Source organism: Hippocampus zosterae, chromosome 9 (genome assembly GCF_025434085.1).
Source record: "Hippocampus zosterae strain Florida chromosome 9, ASM2543408v3, whole genome shotgun sequence".
Lineage (NCBI taxonomy): Eukaryota > Metazoa > Chordata > Actinopteri > Syngnathiformes > Syngnathidae > Hippocampus > Hippocampus zosterae.
The window spans coordinates 4894726-4917456 of NC_067459.1; the positions used below are offsets into that span (position 1 = coordinate 4894726).

Here is a 22731-nt window from a genome sequence, read left to right on the forward strand (position 1 = left end):
TTTTCTCTCAAGAACCCTCCATGTAATCAACATGCAGCCATTTAGAGATGCGCTTTAAAAGAAAGCTGAAACGGCCACAAATGTCCTATGGTCCTTACATGACATGCTCTCGTTATAGACAGCGGGCTGGTTCTCTCATCTTCAAGTCTTTTAATAGACGTGCTTGCTCTGTAAGCTGCAGCTGCTTGAGTGTCTCTACCGGTGTTTGAACCCTCAGGACCTTTAAAGGGCAATGATATTTTTAGACGAAATCTACTACACATATCGTTTCGAATCTGCATATTTGAAGGTATTGATTTGTGTGCCAAAAGTCAACACTTAGGATGCAGAATCGCCTTTTAATTCAATAATGACTGAGAACTCAACTGAATGAGACTTAACTGGAATTGTAAGTCATACAGTGCAATACTACTTGGGGTTTTACCCCTACAAGACACCTACACTAAAGTAGGTTGTATAATTCTTTTTTTTTAATTCTAAATGGAATTTTTACCGAAGTAATACACATCTCAACAAACACGTCAGTTTGCCCCTCCCAAATCCGACCCTTGACCAACACCCTGTGCCCCTCCTTTTCCTCCCTATAGCTCTGTCTTGAGTTCAGCCATTGCACTGCAGACTTCCTTTTTTTCCTCCCTTGCTTCGTCCACCTTTCCACAGCTTTCTTCTCACTGTCTGCATTGAGTAATTGTGTAGCTGCTGCTCGTTTTTTTTTTATCTGTTGTTGCATTAATTCTTGAGGCCCTAATTAATCTGAAATCATGGCTGACAAAAGTCGTATGTTGCGGAGAAAGGAGAGACAAGAAAAAGAAGCTGGTGGAAACACCAGGGATGGAAGGGAAGAGAATAACGAAGGAGAAAATGCTCAATGTAATCGAGGGGGAACATCAACTGAGCCGCTGCCCACCAATGATGTAACACCTAATGGTAAAAATGGAGATCCTGAGGTTGAGCCGATGGAACTACCTCCATTTGAAATCATTGCAGGGTAAGTCGAAATGAAAGAAACTTTTTTTTTTGTGCAAGCGAAAGCTGATTACAGCGTTACTAAAAATTGAATTTACTCATTGCATATACAGGTAGCAAGTCTTAATGAGATGGATGTGAATGGCATGAACAAGTGTGATCCTAACATTAAATGACTGACGGTTAGGCTTAAAAGCAAGGGTGTCCAACTCATTTTTGTCGCGGGCCACATTATAGTTACCGTTTTCCTGGCAGGGCCGTTATTACTGAAACCACATAAAAAAAATAACAATAATGGTTTATTCAACTATTGTTTAGGTTACTGTAATGGGGGTTTTGATAACAAGAAAATGCTTAAAATATGTCTTATTTATTGCATATGAAAACTTTCAATTTTAGTTGAGATTTTAGCAAGCATCATGGAACTTGACATGTTTGATTTTCTTTCATGGGCCACATGAAATGATGTGGCAGGCCAGACCTGGCTCCCGGGCCCTGAGTTTGACACTGAACTTTAAAGTATTACATCTTAGATGAAGGTCTTTCTCTGCTGTTTTGAAAGTAAGCTATTGAGGGGGCGGGGCATGAAGCTCCCAATGTATGGTGATAATAACCATGATCATAATAGTCACATGATTAATAATATTCGTCACTTGTGGTGGAGTGGCTTCAATTCCCACTCACTGACAGTGTGAATGTGAAAGTGAATGATGGTCTCGACATGCACCCTGCAGTGATTGACTGGCAACCAACGCAGGGTGTAACCTGCATTTCACCCACTGACCCTGACAAGGATAACAGTATACAAGATGGATGGAAGGATGAAATAATCGGAATACCAGCAGCATCAGGTGACAGCTTGCCTTGTCAGCTTGCTTCCCTGTAAAACTGATATCCAGGATGACGACTCACAAAAGACTTTCTTTTTCTGTCGACAAAACCACACCCACTGAAAATGCCTTGAAACTCGAGTCTGATGTAAAATTAGTTTGCCTGCGCCGCCAGGCTGCTTGCAACTTGTCAGCAAGTTTCAACCTCAAGCGAACATGGAAGCTCTTTACTGCAAGGTCACTCAACAGAGCAGGTGTGGTTGTCTTAACCTTATCCTTTCTCTCCGTGTGATGGCTACTGTGGGTTATTGCTGCAGCAACAAATTCTGGACTAGTTAGTCAACACCAATTACACAGCTTCAGGTCATACAGTTGAAGCAGTTTTTTGAATCTCTTTATTCATGCAGTACACCCACACCCACACACACATGTATTGCTGAATTGTTGGGACCCCCCAACCCCCCACACACACATACTTTCAACAACAGTGTGTATAGTAATGCAGTGTGATTATTTATTAAGGTCCAGCTATTTAAAAAAAAATAGGTCACTGTAAATCAGCAGTGCCCAACTTTCCTTGTGCCACAAACTGGGCGACTCACTTCAGCATGTAGACCTATTTTGACAACCAGCAAAGAAGCGAATAAAAACAAGTTTTATATTTACATACCTGTATATGATACCATTGCGCCATTACTATGACTGTGGTTGTAATAATATGAACCCAACACTCCTCAAAAAAAGTCCAAAGATTTATCATTTAATGCCGGCTGTCGCATGGCATGTTTGAAGCGGATCTCCTCTGTGCAGAGGTAGATGTAAAAAAGGCAGCTGGCGCCGATATTCTTTTTCAGTATATGTCACAACTAAAATATCTCTTTGATCAGCTAAAAAAAAATTTCTCGACATGCATTTGATGGCTTTCTGGAAAGGTCTTAAAATGTGTTGTGGTGTATTGTAAAACTTCAAAGTGCAAAATTATGTCTTGTTGGGACGCTGGACTTACAACAGCCGTTGGAATGAGGAACAGGAAATGTGTGTGTCAACGGGAGAATGCACCGATGACCGGTTTTGACAGGGGATGCCCACCATTTTGAATTTTTCCACCCAGTGACTACCTGGCACAAAGTTGGATTATTGTCATATCTGAATGAACGTGAGAATCTGCGTAGCCAGAAAAGGGTGTAACTGTGTGTGTGTTGGGGGGTGGGGGGTTGTTTGTTTTTTGCTTTTTTAACATAAGCCCATGGTAGAATATCATTCAATCTAATTCACGCGGCTCGGAAACATCCATACCGCTTGTCGTCCATATGGTCATGGATGAGTTGGAGTGTATCACAGTTGACTTGGTGACAAGAGGAGAGGTCCACCGGGCTGGTCGACAGTCAATCGCAGGGAATGCCATCTTTCACACTGTTCGATTTGGCCTCTTAGTAACATAAGTAGATTGTTGACTTGAGCTAGTACCAGGGGTTGGCAACCTAAAATGTTGAAAGAAGGACCATATAGGCTCCAAATACACAATGAGCCTTCATGATGAAATGTTGTTTTTTCCCTGTACTGCATCCTGTAGAACAGGGGTGCCCAACCTTTTTTGACCAAAGATCTACTTTTTGATCAACCAACATACCGCAATCGATCGTTTACAGAAACCATATTAAAAGAAAAAATATATATTTTCCTCCCCCATCTTTTTACATTTTTGAAAAAGTTCCAGGGAGCCACAAGGGTGGCGCTAAAGAGCTGCGTGCGGATCTGGAGCAGCGGGTTGTGACCCCCGAGCTAGTCTTGTGTCGCTGTGATGTTTTTCTGGCTCTGCCTCTGTTTGCGCCCTCGCACGCATATTTAGTTGAAGACAGTCAAGACACATTGTCACATGGGCAAGGCAGAGCTGCCTCCAATGTTTGGGAGCCGCCATGGCAGGGGAACTTTAGGATCTATTTTGGACAAATTAGACCATCTTTCACATGTAACAGAGGCTCCATGACAGTGAATCTTTCTGGCAGCCATTAAACAGTTCAACTAAAAAATCTTGCGGCAGTTACTGTTCGTATGATATTGCAATCACTGAATATAAAAGTACCAAGTGAAAGTTCCCCCAGAACTTTTCAATTGGGGCTGTGACTGACAATTTCGCATTTTCAACTCTGGACTGTTCTTATATGATTTTAAAACACTTTATATGATCTGTCATAGTCTACTCATGTAAGTTAAAAAATATGTACATTGACTAAAACACTCGTGTCAAACTCATTGCCTGGGGGCCCGAGCTGGCCCACCACATCATTTTTTGTTGCCCACAAAAGCAAATGTGTGTAATGTCATATTACACAATTGTCATGTGTAATAAATAATGCATAGATTTTTTTTGTCAATTATTCTGTTTCCTTCTTTACACTCGCTTGAATAATAATTGAATAAACTATTATTGTCGTCTTGACTAATAATCCATAAATTTGTTGTTTGAAAGTAATAATGCAATGAGACGATGAAACACTTTTGTGGTTTCACTGTTATAACGGCCCTCTGAGGGAAGACGCAACTCCAAAGTGGTTCGCGACAAAAATGAGTTTTAGTAACGAAAATAACACAGGCTAATATTATCATAGCATTTTGTTGTAGTCAAGAGTTATGTGACTATAACCTCAGAATTGCTTCTTCTATTTCACAGTGATCGGATCGATCCTTCTGCATTCAAGTTCCAGTTCAAGAATGTGGAATACTCCTCAGGCCGCAATAAGACCTTCTTGTGTTACCTGATTGATAAAGGGAACACAGCTGATGGGATTCAGAGAGGTTGTCTGGAGGATGAACACACCGGACCTCATGCTGAAGAGGCCTTCTTCACGCAGTGCCTCTCTGACTATGACCCTTCACTCAAATACACAATTACCTGGTGAATTTGTTTTAACTTTATCTGCATAATTGTCACATTTTCAGACAGAATTGAATCGGACTCCAGAAAGGTGAACTCGGAAAGAATGAACAAAAATATTTATAACCGAAAAAACAGGTCGCAAAACTGACAAAGTACAACAAAAGTCGCCAGTACAGCACCAGAATAATGAGTGAATCCAAGACATTTGCAAAGACAAAGAGCAAAACAGAAATAGCTTGTCAGAAAATAGACAAGAAAATCCAAAACACATACAATACCAAACCCGTGACCAACAAGGACAACAAAAATAACTAGCAAAGGTAAGCGAAGACGACAAGGCGGAATCAGAAAACGGAGAATCTGAAAGCTTGGGACATCAAGAAGAATGTGTGTCTTGGAAGCAGAGCTGTGAGCAAGGCAAATGTTCGCGACAGAGACATGAAGATAGAGAACTCAAACTCCAGCCGCTTTCCTGCATGTTTTCCATCTCTTCCTGCTGAAACACACTTGATTCAAATGATCAGGGCCGTGATCAGGCTTCTGAAGAGCTTGTTGATGAGCTGATCATTTGAATCAAGTGTGTTGGCTTGATGACATGAGCAACAAGTGTGCGACCGGGAGGAGTGGCCCTCCTCTGCCACCTGCTGGAGATACACAAGAACACAACATGACAACACTTTTGATAGACCTTCCATTCTCAGATAGTGCGCACAAGGTGAGCCAACCGAAACCAAATAAAGAACAATCACAGTCCATCCACGGCTTTCTGTCTTGCAACAATGACTAAATGAAGGAGACGGCTATTCAAATCTCAAGGCGATGTACCGTGGTGGCACCTCACAGAGATCGATGGGATGTGGTGAATCGGAACGTGAAAGTTGAAGTCCCGTTGCAGACAAAATGTGGAGAAAAAAAATGAAATTACTTTTTGTTTTTAATTATTATTCATGTTCAAATGCGAGTCTGCCTTCTGGCTACAGTTTAGGTTGCCCTTTAGCAAGGCGCCACCCAGCTCAAGAAGTGTAGTACGGTTTGTGTGCACCTTTCACCCCGACATCTCCTCTTGGTGTGTTGTCTGCAACAAAAAATATCAAAGCGTGTAATTTTAATTTCTCAAGGATTATGAGTGCAATAAAAAGAAAATAGACGTTAGCAAAAGTGACTTCATAAATAGCCTTGATGCCCAATCTGATGAACACAAACAAATTCCAATTCAGAGTCCATTCAAAATATGAAACATCAGAAAACAATCGAATATATTGTTTGTAATGTACTAGTTCTCACCTTTTATTTCAGGGCTGCATGACATTTCTTTTTCCAAGTTCTACTCCAGGAACTGCACCAAAATCGAAACAAAAAGTGCTTACAGAGCTTCCAAAAGAGCGTGCAACAGAATTGCAACTTGTTGCGTGTGATAAATTGGATTTACGGTGAACTAAATGTATCATCTTTTTCGCTGACAATGAATGGAATAAAATGGTCTCCCCCTTTCTTTCAGGTATATGTCATCGAGTCCCTGCTCTGCGTGTGCAGCCAAGATAATTGATGTGTTAAACACCAAGAAAAACATCAAATTGAGTATCTTTGCTGCTCGGCTGTTTGAGTTTGAGGAGGCCGAGATCCAAGCTGGGCTAAAGGCTCTGCACAGAGCTGGATGTAAGCTCAGGATGATGAAGCCTCTGGACTTCTCCTATACCTGGGATACATTTGTGGAGAATGAAGATCAACCTATTAATCTGTGGGAAGACTGCAAAGACAATTATGAGTATTATCAGGAGAAACTTTCTGACATTCTGCAGTGAACACAGTAAGCATACGTTGAAAAGGATGATATGATTTTTGTTAGAAGTTTTTTTTTTTGAGTGGGGAAACATGCGCTATTTGAATTGAATTGAAATCCTATTTTTGACAAATTACAAAAAAAATAATAAAATCTATTCTACATATGACCAGGAATGACTATGTGTCGAGTAGCTATGGCAACGTCTTCTTTCTGAGTAGCTCATCAAGAGGTCAAATGAAGGGCCTTGGTATTTTTAACGTTCATCATTCTCAGATATCCTTGAATCCTTTCACCCCCAACCTTTTTCAACACAAAATGACAATTTCCAATAAACTGTCAATAAAACAAGCTCAAGTGCCACCAAGTTCTAAAATACATCGGGCTTCAGAAATATAGCAATATACAGATGAACAATAGCTGTGGAAAATAACACCCTGTTGTGTGAGATCCTGAATGACGACGAGATCTTGCCGTACCGACGGATGGAACTGGTTAGGATTCAGGACTGACAAGCAAAGCTGTCATTTCACATCAAGCAATTTAAAAATAATACATTTTCAGTACTTCCCCCTCTTTCACAAAAATGTCAAAAAGTCAGACTCTGTGACACAAGAACAGGAGTTTGTTGAAATATGTAAGGACTTGGAGAACTTGAGTGCTGCACGTGTGACATTTATTCACGTGCCTTGAAGGGAGGTTGACATCCTGTAGGTTAGAATTTAATAACCCTGGAGGTTTTTGAAACAGTGTCTCTCATCTGTTTCGAGATGGGATATATATATATACACCCCGTAACGATCACTGAAACCAATGAGCTGATCTACGCTTAAGCATTGGTAATCCTTGAGATGCTTGGCTATAAGAGCAACCATGGAAGCCATGAGATACGTTACTCACCATGGAAAAGACGGTTGGAGGCTAAGATCAAGGCGGCTCGGAAAGATGTGAGTCAATTGACGGAGGCCCAGAGAGGTGTGATGAAAAGGCCGATACCCGAGAGGTACATCCAGATGACCATATCTGAAGCACTCGAAACTGCCAAACAAAGGCTCCAAGCCTTGGCCAGCCGCCTAAAGCGCTACACGAAAGAGAATGAGGCCAGACGAATAAACAGGCTGTTCGCAACACAACCTGCGAAAGTGTACGCTCAGTGGCAGGGTCCTAACAATAGAGCTGACACACCAAGACTGGAAACTGAAAGGTACTGGGAAGGCATATGGGAGAAGGAGTTTGCACATAACAGCAGTGCACAATAGCTGGTGACCCTGAGAGAGGAGCACAGCAACCTCCCTGAACAGAACCCAGTTACCATAACCGTGTCAGACATACAGGAAAGAGTCTCAGATATGAAGAACTGGACAGCACTCGGCCTGGACATGATCCACACCTACTGGCTAAAGAAACTCACAGCACTCCATGAGCGCCTAGCAGCACAAATGAACCAGCTGCTGAGGGATGGGACTCACCCAGCATGGCTAACCGAAGGGCGAATGATCCTGATCATGAAGGATCCCTCAAGGGATCCTTCAGGGATCACTTACCCAAGTGTCCATCAAATGTGGCATATACCAAGGTGATGCACTCTCTCCACTGCTGTTCTGCATAGGACTGAACCCCCTAAGCAAGTAATCACCAAGACAGGCTATGGATACCGCCTCAGAAATGGATCAACAATCAGTCACCTCCTCAACATGGATGAGATAAAGCTGTATGCTAAGAGCGAAAGGGACGTATACTCCCTGATCCACAAAACCAGGATCTACAGCAGTGACATCGGGATGTCATTCGGGCTTGAGAAATGTAGTCGGATGGTGACTAAGAGAGAAAAGGTAGTCCGCACTGAAGGGGTCTCACTCCCTGAAGGAACAAAAGCAGGCATTGAGGACAGCTACAAGTACCTCGGTATACCACAAGCCAACGGCAACCTCGAACTGGCAACAAGGAAAGCGGCTTACGGCCAAATACCTCCAGCGAGTGAGGCAAGTCCTAAGAAGCCAGCTCAATGGCAAGAATAAGACCCGGGCAATAAACAGCTATGCCCTGCCAGTGATCAGATACCCTGCAGGAATAATAAGGTGGCCAAAGGAAGAGATTTAGACCACGGACGTTAAGACCCGAAAGCTTCTAACCACAAATGGAGGGTTCCATCCCAAATCCAGCACCCTGAGACTGTACGCAAGCCGAAAGGAAGGAAGTCGGGGACTCGTGAGTGTGAGGGCCACTGTCCAGGATGAAACATCCAAGCTCCACGAATACATCAAGGAGAAGGCTCCAACGGATGATGTATTCAGAGAATGTCTCAGACAATGGGGAACAGAAGATGAGGTGCTTGAAGAGGGACCATTATGGAAGGACAAGCCCCTACACGGGATGTACCACCGGACCATAACTGAAGTGGCCGATCTCAAGAAGTCCTATCAGTGGCGAGAGAGGGCTGGCCTGAAGGACAGCACAGAGGCACTCATCCTGGCTGCTCAGGAGCAGGCCCTGAGCATCAGAGCCATTGAGGCCCAGACAAGACCCAAGGTGTAGGTTGTGCAAAGAGGCACCTGAGACGATCCAACACATAACTGCAGGGTGTAAGATGCTGGCAGGGAAAACCTACATGGAACACCATCACCAGGTGGCTGGCATAGTCTACCGAAACATCTGTGCGCAGTATGGACTGGAAACCCCAAGGTCAAAATGGGAAACACCTCCGAAGGTGGTGGCGAATGACAGAGCGAAGATCCTGTGGGACTTCCAGATCCAGACTGACAAGATGGTAATGGCGAACCAACCAGATATCGTGATCATAGATAAAGGGCAGAGGAAAGCCGTTTTAGTGGATGTAGCGGTCCCAAATGATGGAAACATCAGAAAGAAGGAACACGAGAAACTCGAGAAATACCAAGGGCTCAGAGAGGAGCTGGAGAGAGCCTGGAAGGTAAAGGTGCCTGTGGTGGTCGGAGCACTCGGGGCAGTGACCCCCAAACTAGATGAGTGGTTGCAACAGATCCCAGGAACAACATCGGACATCTCAGTCCAGAACTGTGCAGTGCTGGGAACAGCAAGGATACTGCGCAGAACCCTCAAGCTTCCTGTCCTCTGGTAGAGGACCCGAGCTGAATGAGGGACGGACACCACCCGAGGGGGGGTGAGACGAGGATTTTTTTTATATATACTGTATTTATATATATATATATATATATATATATATATATATATATATATATATATATATCTTAGAGTCCTGTTCACCTTATACAACTCCAAGCATTCAGTGATCCATGTATGTGGCATCGAGTCATAGGCTTTCTTGTAATCAATCCAAGCTGTGCACAGGTTGGTACGTCGGGACCTGCAGTCGTGTGCGACTGTTCTGTCAACCAGGAGTTGATGTTTGGCTCCTCTAGTATCTCTACCAATGCCCTTCTGTGCTTCGCTCATGTATTGATCCATGTGTCCACTTATCTTAGCCGCAATGATGCCTGACATGAGCTTCCATGTTGTGGAGAGACAGGTTATTGGTCGATAGTTGGATGGAACTGCACCCTTTGAGGGATCCTTCATGATCAGGATGGTTCGCCCTTCGGTTAGCCATTCTGGGTGAGTCCCATCCCTCAGCAGCTGGTTCATTTGTACTGCTAGGCGCTCATGGAGTGCTGTGAGTTTCTTTAGCCAGTAGGTGTGGACCATGTCCGGGCCTGGTGCTGTCCAGTTCTTCATATCTGAGACTCTTTCCTGTATGTCTGCCACTGTTATGGTAACTGGGTTCTGTTCAGGGAGGTTGCTGTGCTCCTCTCTCAGGGTCACCAGCCATTGTGCACTGCTGTTATGTGCAACCTCCTTCTCCCATATGCCTTTCCAGTACCTTTCAGTTTCTAGTCTTGGTGGGTCGGCTCTGTTGTTAGGACCTTGCCACTGAGCGTACACTTTCGCAGGTTGTGTTGCGAACAGCCTGTTTATTCGTCTGGCCTCATTCTCTTTCGTGTACCGCTTTAGGCGACTGGACAAGGCTTGGAGCCTTTGTTTGGCAGTTTCGAGTGCTTCAGGTATGGTCATCTGGATGTACCTCTCGGGTATCGGCCTTTTCATTACACCTCTCTGGGCCTCTGTCAATTGACTCACATCTTTACGGGCCGCCTTGATCTTAGCCTCCAACCGTCTTTTCCATGGTGGGTAACGTATCTCATGGCTTCCATGGTTGCTCTTATAGCCCAGAGTCTCCAGGATCACTGATGCTGAAGCGTATATCAGCTCATTGGTTTCTGTGATCGTTACGGTAGGGATCGCCCTCAGTGCTGCATTCACACTTTCTATGAGACTTTCAGATGGTACTTCACATAGCCGTTGTAATCGGTTTCTAGGTTGCCCAGCTTTCATTCTCGCCATGATCTTAGCTTTCAGGTCAGTTGCTGCCTCGCTCAGCATTTCATTCATTGGGGCTGGCCACCCAATCTCATCATCTGCATTCATTGGGGCTTGCCTCCCAATCTCTTGTATGACGTCCTCCTCTGATCTGGCAGCCTGGGGCCCTTCGCCATGGAACCTGCGTTGTACCTCATCAATCTCAAGTTGTGACAGCAGTTGCCGTTTGTGGATGTTGGAACACTGAGCTACTAGTTGTTTCGTGGTCAACCGTGACTGTGGGTTTCGAAGTAACCATTCAGCCCACATTCTCTGCATGTAACCCCTCTGACTAGGGTTGCTTGAGTAGTAGCATTCCAACAGAGCCATGTTATCGCCTCTCGCCCATCTCCGCTTTGTTCCAGTAGCCCATTTTTCATCAAGGTGCTCTGGTTCCCCAGCACCTGACGCAGACCTTGTTTGGCCGGGCGACGTCTGAGCCGGCATGTCATTCGTTTTATTGTCTCTCATCATTGTATGAGGTAGGCATTAGCGTGAAGGATCTTGCCCAAGGACCCACACTGGATGGTGTTATGTGCTCATTTTTTGCCCCAAGCGGGATTCGAACCACCGAATATATATATATATATATATATATATATATATATAGATATTGATATATCAGCCTCCCACATTCCAAAAACATGCGTGTCAGGATGTCTTGGTGTGAGCGTGAGTGCGGATGGTTGTTCGTCTGTGTGTGCCCTGTGATTGGGCTGGCAATCATTTCAGGGTGTCCCCCGCCTACTGCCCGAAGACAGCTGGGATAGGCACGCCCCGCGACCCTGGTAGGGATAATGCGGATTGGGAAATGGATGGATGGATGGTTATATATATACTGTATACATTTAAATTCCCTAGGTGTGGGGGTGGCCACCAGTAGCTCCGGCCTTGGTGGCTGTGCATTTGATACCTGGGCCTTCATTGGGGATTCGCTTGATTTAACCCACCACTTAATCCCACCAATATCCCGTTGCAATCGTAGAAACCATCCATACTACAAAAAAAGATTGTATAACAGCATGCAACTGTGCCACCTATATCCTCTGAAGCAGTTCAGAATCCAAGTTTATTTAATAACGCGACAAAAACAATAAAAGCAAAACAAAGACATCATCCTCACTAAGGATACTCATTAAATGTATGAGTGTGCGCAAATTGTTATGGGTGTGTTTCGCAAGTCAAATTTGGCTCTATAGGCCAACCAATCAGACTTCTGTTTAAATAAAAGACATGCTAATGTAGTTGACGTCATATTGGCCTGAGGCAGATTAGATTGATGAAGCAACACACAGAGAATGAAATCTGAAAAAAAAAAAAGTAATCTAACTTCCACGTGTCAGTACGAGAACCTTTGCAGTCAAGAAAATCGCTACAAAATGAGGAGAATAGACTGTTGGGAATGAATAAATGAAAATTTTTGGAACAGATATTAGAATTGAGTTTCTAAATGTAGTTATGTGCTTCTGATCGTGTTTAAGACAGCAAAGTAGGCCTCTCTGACTGCTCACCACTTACTTTTCGTATGAGACATTCAAACTTGTTTGGCCGCGCCTGCTGAAGTGTCCTGGCCTAGTTTCATTTCCAAAACATTCAGATTTTCAGACAATTCAGAATCTGCTGATTCATGAAATGCCATTTAAAAGAAGACAACATCACACAAACATTAAGGATGACACCCTGGATTGGGATTCCTCTTCAAGAGCTCTGCGTTTTTGTTGAGTTTTTTCTGCCATTTGCATGCCATATTATATTTCCTTTCCTTTGTGTGGCCCCATTGTGGACTATTTTCAGCATTTTGGGTGTGACATCTACCGAACTAGAATACCGTTGCTTCATGTTTGCGCGTTTTTGGCAGCATGTTTGCACTAAAACTGATCTCGATGGGGGAAATGTCCGTACAATTTGACTTCCGCCACTTGATGGCAGCAGAGTGCTGGTGTTTTCTGTGCTTTTAATGAACAGCATTTTGACAGTCCCGTTTTGTTCAACAGACATGGTGCCAAGGTGGACCCCCCAGATATTCCCAAAACGTTTGTGGTGACTTCATTTGGGCTGTTTGAGTTTTTGAAAATACCTGCTGGTGAATAAGAACTGTCATCTTCTGTCTGTTTTTGAGCAGTGGGCGTTTCCCTTCACCGCACACCTGTCTCATATCATGATCAAGCAACGATTTAAGGATTCATTCCGACAGCCGCCTTGCTCAAGTCGTTGTTCACATGCAATTCTTTCGACAGACCAGAGTTTCCCCCGTTATTCTTGTCCCTTGCTCTCTTATTTCTCTCAATAGTCATTTTGTTTGGCAAGTTATTCTTGGTTGGTGTTTGCCATGATTTGGTTCTCTTGTCCTTTAGAGACAAACAATGTCCATATTTTCCTTGCCTTTTGCAAGCACATTTTTTCTCTTGTTTTATCCTGCTGGATTGACCAGCTTTCATTATTTGTACACCAAATGTTCAATTTCAAACAAATATGTAATATAGAAAAAGTAAAGTGATGAGAACAAAAAATGGTCAAGTGCCCCTGGACCTACCTCCTGCTAATCCCACCCTTATCACTACAAGTTCCCATGTCACAAACCCCATCTGCCAACTCTACTTTGGAGGTATTCATAATTATTTTCAGTTTCTATTTTTTATTTTAATGTGTAGATTAAGGTGTACAAGATACCTTTAAAAAGTGGTTGTTTTGTCTGTTATCTGTTTATCCATTTACTTTTTTGGTTTCTTCTCTGAACTTGTATGAACTGCATTAAAAAGAGCAAGGTATGTGACAAGGGGCAGCTAAGGTCACATCTACTGCAAATGTCCTGGTGTCGATTTAACACCAGAGGGTGTTAATTTGAATTAAATTTTTAAAGTGTCTAAATGCATTTACACTGTCCTGTGTTAACGTCACATTTACAAAACAGAGGTAATTGCTTTTGGAAATGAAGAAAAGAGAATTTCTGTTAGAAAACATTTAAAGTCACTGGCTTGAGAAACCAAAGCCCAAGTTCAAAATTTCAGGTCACTGATAGACTTAGACCGATTACAGCAATCATATAAAATCAATCACGAAAATAGCATTTTACCATCCGGAAAAAAGGGAAGCATGCTCCAAGCAGACCAGGACAAACTTATCCATGCATTTACCTCCAGCAGACTTGGATGTTTCTAACGGTCTTCATACTGGACTCCCTCAAAAAATACAGCTTCAGCTCATTCAGAATGCTGTAGCTCAGGTTTTGACCACAACAAAGAGATCAAACCATATTACTCCCGTCCCACAGACATTACACTGGCTCGCAATTAGGTGTACAAGAGATTAGAAAATTATGTGACTGGTCTACAAATCACTGAATTGTTGGGTTCGGAATACATGAAAGAAATCCTAATTGAATATAAACTCAGTCGGGCTTTGAGATCTGCAGACCTGAGTCATTTAGTGGACCTGAGAGTTCAAAGTAAACACGGAGAAGATTCATCTCGCCGTTATGCTGCGCACAAAAGGAATAAACTATCAACAGAAGTGAAGGTAGGCACAGACTGTAAACGCTTTGAAATCCAGGTTGAAAAATTTGCTTTATTCATAGACCTTTGATTAATGTCCTCTAAAGCAGAGGTCCCCAACCTTTTTTGCCTCACGATCTGGTTTCAGGGACCGGCGTTTAAGGCCGAATAGATACAAGAAAATAATCATAGGACCTGCATGAAAAGTGTAGTATTTTCGAAACATAATAATTAACACGAATCATGACACGAGGAACGTCCTATCTGGCCGCAACATTCTCTGGTCGCTATGGTAACGTTTAAACGTGCCTTCAAAATAAGATACGCCACAAATAAAGAGTGCATGAAAAATACGACTCACCATCACCGCTTATTAGGCAGAGTAGGCTTGGTGCGTGTGAATCTCCCATTGAGATAAAGCCGTATTTGAAATAGGACTCCTGATACTGTTTATTAAATGTAGGCATCTCTTTCTTGAAAGTCGTAGACTCCTCTTCTGTCTCCTGGCTGGGTCTTTTGTTCTTCCTGAAAAAATGTTTTCAAAGACGTTTGTTTTTTATTCATTTTGCTAGCTCCTGGGTTTCATATTAGCAGTAACCTATCACGTGTCTGAGAAGCGCGCATTCACCCGCGTCAATAGTGACATATTGTAGACCAGGTGTCACCAACATTTTTGAGGGTGAGAGCAACTTCATGTGTACCGATTGTGTGAAGGGCTACCAAATTGATACACGTCTGAAATAACATATTTGTCCAAAATACCTTCAATAATATGAGGATGGGTTATTTTTAATACTTGATGATTTAAATTGTCAGACTTTGATCGTGTTTCGAAATGTCTCACAGTACTGCCAATGTTTGCATTTTTAAATCATAATTTCTACTAGCAAATCACAATGTCCAGGCACTGGCGGGCTACTCAAGTGGTCTTCACGGGCTACCTGGTGCCCGCGGGCACCATGTTGGTGACCACTGTTGTAGACTGATATAACAGAAGATTTGGTAATTTTTCAAAATACAACATCTTTCAGATTCCAAAATGAATAAAACGGAAGGAATATAAGTTATTTATTCTTTCTGTGCGGCCCGCCACCAAATGACCCGACGGTTGGAGATCCCAGCTCTAAAGGGTTTGAAATATCTCCAAGCATACGTTCGTTACTTTTTAACACACTCCACCCAGATTCAAAGTTAGACGCATAGCATGTGCTTTACAACAAAAATGCTTTTTTTCGGCATTCTGCGGCGAGTGTGTTCATTTATAAAATGCAGAGTCACCAGTCAGCTAGCTATTGCACTGCATTGTTGATTGTAACTCACTGCTCTTTGCCATTGTCATCGAATTAGTCCACGAAATGCATTGGCACGGTTCGGCGATGCACTGTTCACATTCAGGCAAACAGTTGTTTGAGTGGCCAAAAGAAAAGGATCCGGCATGTAAATGGACCAGAAATTTGGAACGATACAGTTTCGCTCTCACAAAGCGAATGAATTTCACACGGTTGTGGACGAGCATTCTTTGATACAAGCACTTCGAAAACCTGTGTTTTCTCAACGTTTTTGCTTATGGTAAAGAATTTGCAAAAAAGTAGGTGGAATAATCCATTAATAACTGGCTGGCTGTTGTTTATGAAAACATTTGATTCAAAATATTTGTGTCGATGGATGAAATCATTCAAACTATATGTGAGCATGGATAGAATACTCCGTAATGGTTTGCACCTAACAATGCTGCCAATGTAATGTGTGAGTAGCTGACAACGCAGCAGAACTACCTTAGCAATGACAATGTAGGACACCAACCCACTATGTCGTGTGCTCTCAATGGCAGCGGGAATACATGGACCAAGTAGGTAATCCCATCACAGGCGATTTAAAGCACGGCACAGCATTAAATTTCCAACAATAATGTCAAGCTATTAACCACAGCCGACATTGTTTACCGTTCTTCCAATCCCAATGGGTCTCATCTCCACTCCATGTCGACTGTTAGGGTACAACATTTTCTGCATCCTGTACATCTGGCTCGTACATGTATGGTCTAGTGTACATGTTTCCAACAACATCCTCTTCCTCCAACTTTTCAAACACCTGGATCCCCTCAGATAAGTTTGAAACGTTTTCCGAAAAAAAATCTGGATTTGTACACTTTCCATAGAGAGAACCCCAAGATTGGTGTCTTAAAATGATATCACAATTCAGGGTTTATCACTCGTCAGAATCTCACTTTGGGAAAACAATTCCTTTGGCAAATTTACAAAATAGTTTTTTTTTCATGCTTTACTTAATGTATTAAGGTTAATTACTGATATTTCATTTAGGATTTTATAAAATTACTTCACACTTGACTTTTAAAGTTTTCTATCAATGTGTGTTATCAATGTACTTTCTAGTAATTTTTATGAACTACTTTTGTTTTCTCTGCTTTGCTTTTGAGTGTTGTTATGGTGACTTTGCTTGTGTGAAGCACATTGACGATGCCTTGTGTATGAAATTTGCAAGATAAATAAAACTCCCTTGCCTTGCCTCAAAATCACACTTTTTTGTTTGTTGTGTCAAAAATAATTTTAACTTTAACTTAAACACCTTAACTTAAACTTCAGATAAAAATCTCATTCATGTCTATTTTTCTCTATTCGCCACCACAGGAGCATTATTATGATTGTGACAGTTGCATAGTGTACTTGGCCTGGAGGATTAAACTATCCAGTGCAATTTGTTTCCTACTCGGCCAAGTGTTACTGATTGGAATGGCGTGTGGAAGTATTTTGATGCTCGATGCCAACTATGCGTCAACGTGGCATCGATTGCGGACGTAATTTTCTCAGTCAAAAACCAATCGTCTATATGGGATGGAAGGGGGTAGATGGAATACCGTATGCCTGAGTCAGTTGGCTGGGATCACAAGTCAAATCCACACCCCTTGCCACACACACACACACACATTCACAAACGGTTGTTACGTATTGATTCGTCTTCCAATTACTCTCATTAATATCTCAATCAAATTGGGGAGAACCAAGGAGACGAAAGATGAAACCGGTTCTCAAAATGTAGCTCCAAAATTAGTCTCCTGCCAATAAAAGCAGAGTCACACCTGCAATTGTCTGGCATTTACCGCAAATGCAGTCATAGCTTTGAATTCTGGGAAGCTGTTGTAAGACATTCAGCAACAGCATATGCAAACCAGCTAATTTGTTTGGAGTGCATGTGCAGAAGATGCTTCACAATAGTGAGTGTGAATGCAAATTGTGTGCTGACGTTAATATTTGCTTTGTATTGTCTTGAAATAAAGGTCATTGAAATAGATCAATAAGCGTTTAACAGAGCTTTTCTGGTAATTGTGTTGAATGTAAAATTATGTTCAGGTGGAAAGTTCATTCAAGAACAATGCCATAATGCCATAGACCTAACTATATTTGGACTAAAAGAAGATTTTTGTTTTTTCACCATCAACGATTACACTGGTCATCAGAGTTTACCATTGTTTATTAACCAGAGATGCAAATAACGTTTTCAAGAGTAATTTTATGCGCTGATTCTGAAACTGCCCTTGTATTTTTTCCAGCACATCAGGTTTTCATCATCATCATCATCATTATTATCATAACAATAATAACAATTATTATTGTAATTATGAATAATAATAAGACTAATAATAATTTTTATTTTTCTTATTATTATCCACCCAAATAGTGTCATCCCAGAGGCCTCCTCCCGCTGGGATGTGCCCAGAACACTTCGTCAGAAAGCATGCAGGTGGCAAACCTGTAAAAGCAAATGTATCCTATATACAGGAAATGTTGAGCCTTCTATTACTTACAAGTGCAAAGTATAAAAAAATGTGCCCCTGAAAAGCCTGATATATTGGATCAGATAAATGCATTTCATGGTTCATCCCTTAGAGGGCAGTAATCCCTAACTGGAAAGTGAATAGCTTTCCAGTTAAACTTGCAAGCTGGCCATAATTGAGAATTACTCAGTCGTTTTGTTTTTTGTTTGTTGTTGTTGTTGTTTTCTTTTTAATCACACCATGTCTTGATGTTTCAGCCAAACTAATAGTTTAAATTACATAATTTGTTACATCCATTCGTCTATCCATCCATTTTCTAATCCCCTTATCCTCACGAGGGTTCCGGGACGTGCTAGACTGTGCATAGTTGTCAAACTCAGGTCCTGGAGGGCCGCTGCCCTGCATGTTTTCCAAGTCTCCCTGTTGCAACACACCTGATTCAAATGATCTGATCATCAGCAAGCTCTGCGGAAGCCTGACATTGAACCTGTTTTGCTTTCACAAAAGGTTTCATGTTCAAATCCATGCAGAGCAACCCCTTGTGACCGCAGTATTTTAATCTTTCAAGCACAACCTTGATGTTTGCGTACTTTAAACTTGGTGGTTTACTTCTTCTATCAAGCATTGAAACAAAAGCTGCAGTCTCACACACTTTGGCACCAGAAAGGATACAATGATCATTTGTTTACATTTTGCCAACCCGGTTTAAAAACTGTGCTTTAAAAGCTGTTTTTGTGCATGACTGTGGCGTCAAACTCGTGAGTGAATGAGCAGGTTTTGTGTAAATCATTATTATGCAAGATGCAGATGGCAAAACGTGGTGTGATAGAATAAATCTGAGCTCGAATTCAGATCCGTTTTCAAAGTTTGGAGGAAAAAAAACTAGACCGGTGTTCTCTCAAATTCCAACATAAACTTTAGTTTGCATATTATTCAGTCCTGTGTGTTATGAACACATCAACACAACAGTAAGCTATTAGGGGTTTCCGATCAGGGTCGTATGCTTCCGTTTCCGAAACAGATCACCCATTCGTGAGATCGGCTGATAACGGTCCCAGTCTCATAGATTACCTACATTTTTCTCTTTCAATTATAGAGTTGCTCACGAACATTTATTTTAATAATCGATTACTGTCCATCCATCATCCATTTTTTAGCACATAACCAGGGTCGGGTCGCAGCTTTAGCAGAAATCCCAGCCTTCTCTCTCCCCAGCCACTTCGTCCAGCTCTTGCGGGGGGTCCTGAGGCTTTCCCAGGCCAGCTGGGACACATAGTCTCTCCAGGTTGTCCTGGGTCGTCCCTGGGGCCTCGGGCCGGTGGGACATGCCCGGAACACCTCAGCAGGGAGCCGTCCAGAAGGCATCCTAATCAGATGCCCAAGCCACCTCATCTGGCTCCACTCGACATCGACGTGGAGGAGAAGCGGCTCGACTCTTCTCACCTTATCTCTAAGGGAGAGCCTGGACACACTGCAGAGAAAACTTATTTCAGCAGCTTGTATCCAGGATCTCATTCTTTCGGTCACAAACTATAGCTCCTGACCATAGGTGATGGTTGGAACCATCAACAGGTAAATTGAGAGCTTTGCCTTTTGGCTCAACTCCTTCTACACCATCAGACCGACACATCAAGTCAAATCAAGTCAAGTAAACAGTATTTATAGAGCACTTTCAAACAGCCATCGCTGCATACAAAGTGTTGTACATGGAGCGATTTAACATACACAATAAACAGCAAGACGAATCTGTAATAAAGGCGGTAGAAAGCACCAAGCAGTAAAATCAAGAACAAATCTAAGTCATGCTGAGTCGAACGCCAAAGAATACAAGTGAGTTTTGAGGAGGGCTTTAAAGATGGGCAGCCAGGAGGCTTGCCAAATGTTCAGTGGGAGGTCATTCCAGAGAGAGGGACCAGCAACATAAAATGCACGATCCCCTCTGAGCCTCGGTTTAGTTCTTGGTACTTCTAACAAAGACTGGTCCACAGATCTGAGGCGCCGGGCAGTTGTGTAGGGGCGGATGAGCTCAGAGAGGTAAGGTGGCGCGAGATTATACAGAGATTTGAAAACAAAGAGGAGGATCTTGAAAATAACTCTAAAATGAATGGGGAGCCAGTGAAGGGATGCCAGAGTAGGAGTTATATGCTCCCTCTTACGAGTACCAGTCAAGAGGCGAGCACCGGCATTCTGGAGCAGCTGAATGCGCTTAATGGAGGACTGGCTGACTCCAAAGTACAAGGCATTGCAGTAATCGAGCCGGGATGTGACAAAGGCATGAATTACTGTCTCAAAGTGTTCATGTGAGAGGAGACAATCACAGAAGGCAATGCACCGATCCGCCTGTTGATCTCCCGCTCCCCCTGCCCTCACTTGCGTACAAGACCCTAAGATACTTAAACTCCTCCACTTTGGGCAAGATCACATTCCTGACCCGGAATAGGGCACTTCACCCTTTTCCAACTGAGGACCAGATTTGGAGGTGCTGATTTTCATCCCAACAGCTTCACATTTGTCACTTTTTTTTCAATTAATTAATTCAGCAGATTTTTTAAATACCCATATTTGTATCCCTTTAGGATACAAAAGTACGACTTTATTTCAAATTAACACTGTAAAAAAAAGTGTATCAAAACACAGAAAAACACGTTATGATTCCGTTGTTGGTTTGGTCTGCAACATAAGGAAAGGAGTTGGGGACACTGCACTCCACACAAGCTGGTCCCAGGTTGGATGCATGCTGCATACAAGCTGCAGGTGATCAGGTTTTGTGATCGGCAACAAAAGACATATTTCGATCACATACTTTTCCGCAGAAATTGTCTGATCACGATCAGTGGCCGATCTATCAGAGCAGTATCGGAGCTTAATTCAACTTGTGGTAATATTTCATATTGATGTATCCTGATGAGTATTTTACTGTATATTCCATTGCCTTGACCAATGTGCTCCATGAACTTCATTTATTGTTTCAGTAGTCATGCCTATGCTGATAACCCCCGAAAGTCTATATTGGGACAGAGGCCACTCCTTGGACATTACCTGCATTATCTGGTCATTGTCGGGAAATGTTTATAACCTTTCCTTCAAACAATAAATGTTGTGTTTGTATTTATATTGTAAGCAACCTTCCACATCTGACTGATCACTTATGCAAAATAGGTCAATCCGTGGCAAATCAGGTTCTTTTGGCTGTACAGCTGTAACTAGAATGGCAAAGCACAATAGCCAAAAATAATAACACCCGTATCTGGGTCTTTGCTACTTGACTCCAAACAACAATCCGACGACGGTTATGTCAGGGGAAAACAGGATGAAGCTGTATAACCTGAAGTTATTTATTCTTTGCCTGTGAAGCAAAAACATGTGAATGTATGTAGAACATGTGGCTACCATAAAAATTAAGATGATTTTATATATGTGTGTGTATACAGTATATATATATAAAATTTGTTTATTTAATAGGTGTTGGAATGCCTGTAGGAATGGTGTTTGTTTCGAGTTTCAGTGGTAAGACTGTGTTTTCTAAAGCGAAAGTATTACGTTTTAGCTTAATGATAAACTATAGGGAAGGGCATAATGCGTCCCTTTGTGTTTATCTTGTGACAATGCAGTGAGATCACGGCAGTAAAAATCCACCCCTCCCTTCCTTTCCTGTATTTCTCTGGCACAGACGATAACGTTTCCCGTAAACTCACCCGCTAGACAGGTATGTTGACCTTGAAGGAGGTCTAACTATGTGTGCATGTGCGTGTCGGGCTTTTGGTTGAGAGTGTTTGACACGGCAGGTGGATTAACAGGTCTAGCAATGGCCTTGTATCAGAGCAATTTCTGGTGTTCATCAGCATTGTGCAGCACCTTTTGTCAACTTTTTTTTAAAAATTCAGAAATCACAATTATTGATCCGACCAACTATTTGGTCTGGCACTTCACTTTTGTAAATGTACCGGTATGTAAAAAATGTTCAATACAACTCGGTGGCAAGATAAAAACAAACGTGCAGCTGTACTGTGTAAATCAACAGCATAAGAGGGAGTCTGGTGCACTAATTGAGAGCATTCATTCATTCATTCATCTTCCGAGCCGCTTGATCCTCACCAGGGTCGGGGGGGGTGCTGGAGCCTATCCCAGCTGTCTTCGGGCGTAGGCGGGGGACACCCTGAATCGGTTGCCAGCCAATCACAGGGCACACAGAGACGAACCACCACCCACGCTCACACTCACACCAAGGGACAAGCGCCCAATCAGCCTGCCATGCATGTTTTTGGAATGTGGGAGGAAACCGGAGCACCCGGAGAAAACCCACGCAGGCCCAGGGAGAACATGCAAACTCCACTCAGGGAGGCTGGAGCTGGAATCGAACCCGGTACCTCTGCACTGTGAAGCCGACGTGCTAACCACTGGACTACCGGGCCGCTATAATAATAATCATCATTTAAAAATAATAATAATACTGCATATAAAATGTTGCAATTAAACAATCTTATTACTGGGAAATGTCAAAGAATAATCTATTGATGTACCCCATGACAAGATAGTGGTGGGAGTAAGTCACAAGCCTCAAGCAAGTCCCAAGTCACTGTGGGGAAAAAATAAATAAATGC

The 22731-nt window shown here is 42.5% G+C and overlaps 1 protein-coding gene across 1 annotated transcript; it reads left to right on the forward strand.

The window, feature by feature from the left end:
- Positions 1 to 574: 574 nt before the first annotated feature.
- On the forward strand, positions 575 to 6805 carry LOC127607150 (C->U-editing enzyme APOBEC-2-like). The gene is made up of 3 exons (XM_052075278.1): positions 575 to 988; positions 4468 to 4692; positions 6173 to 6805. The coding sequence occupies exons 1-3, from the start codon at positions 762 to 764 to the stop codon at positions 6474 to 6476; spliced, it is 756 nt and encodes a 251-aa protein (XP_051931238.1). The 5' UTR covers positions 575 to 761; the 3' UTR covers positions 6477 to 6805.
- Positions 6806 to 22731: the final 15926 nt, after the last annotated feature.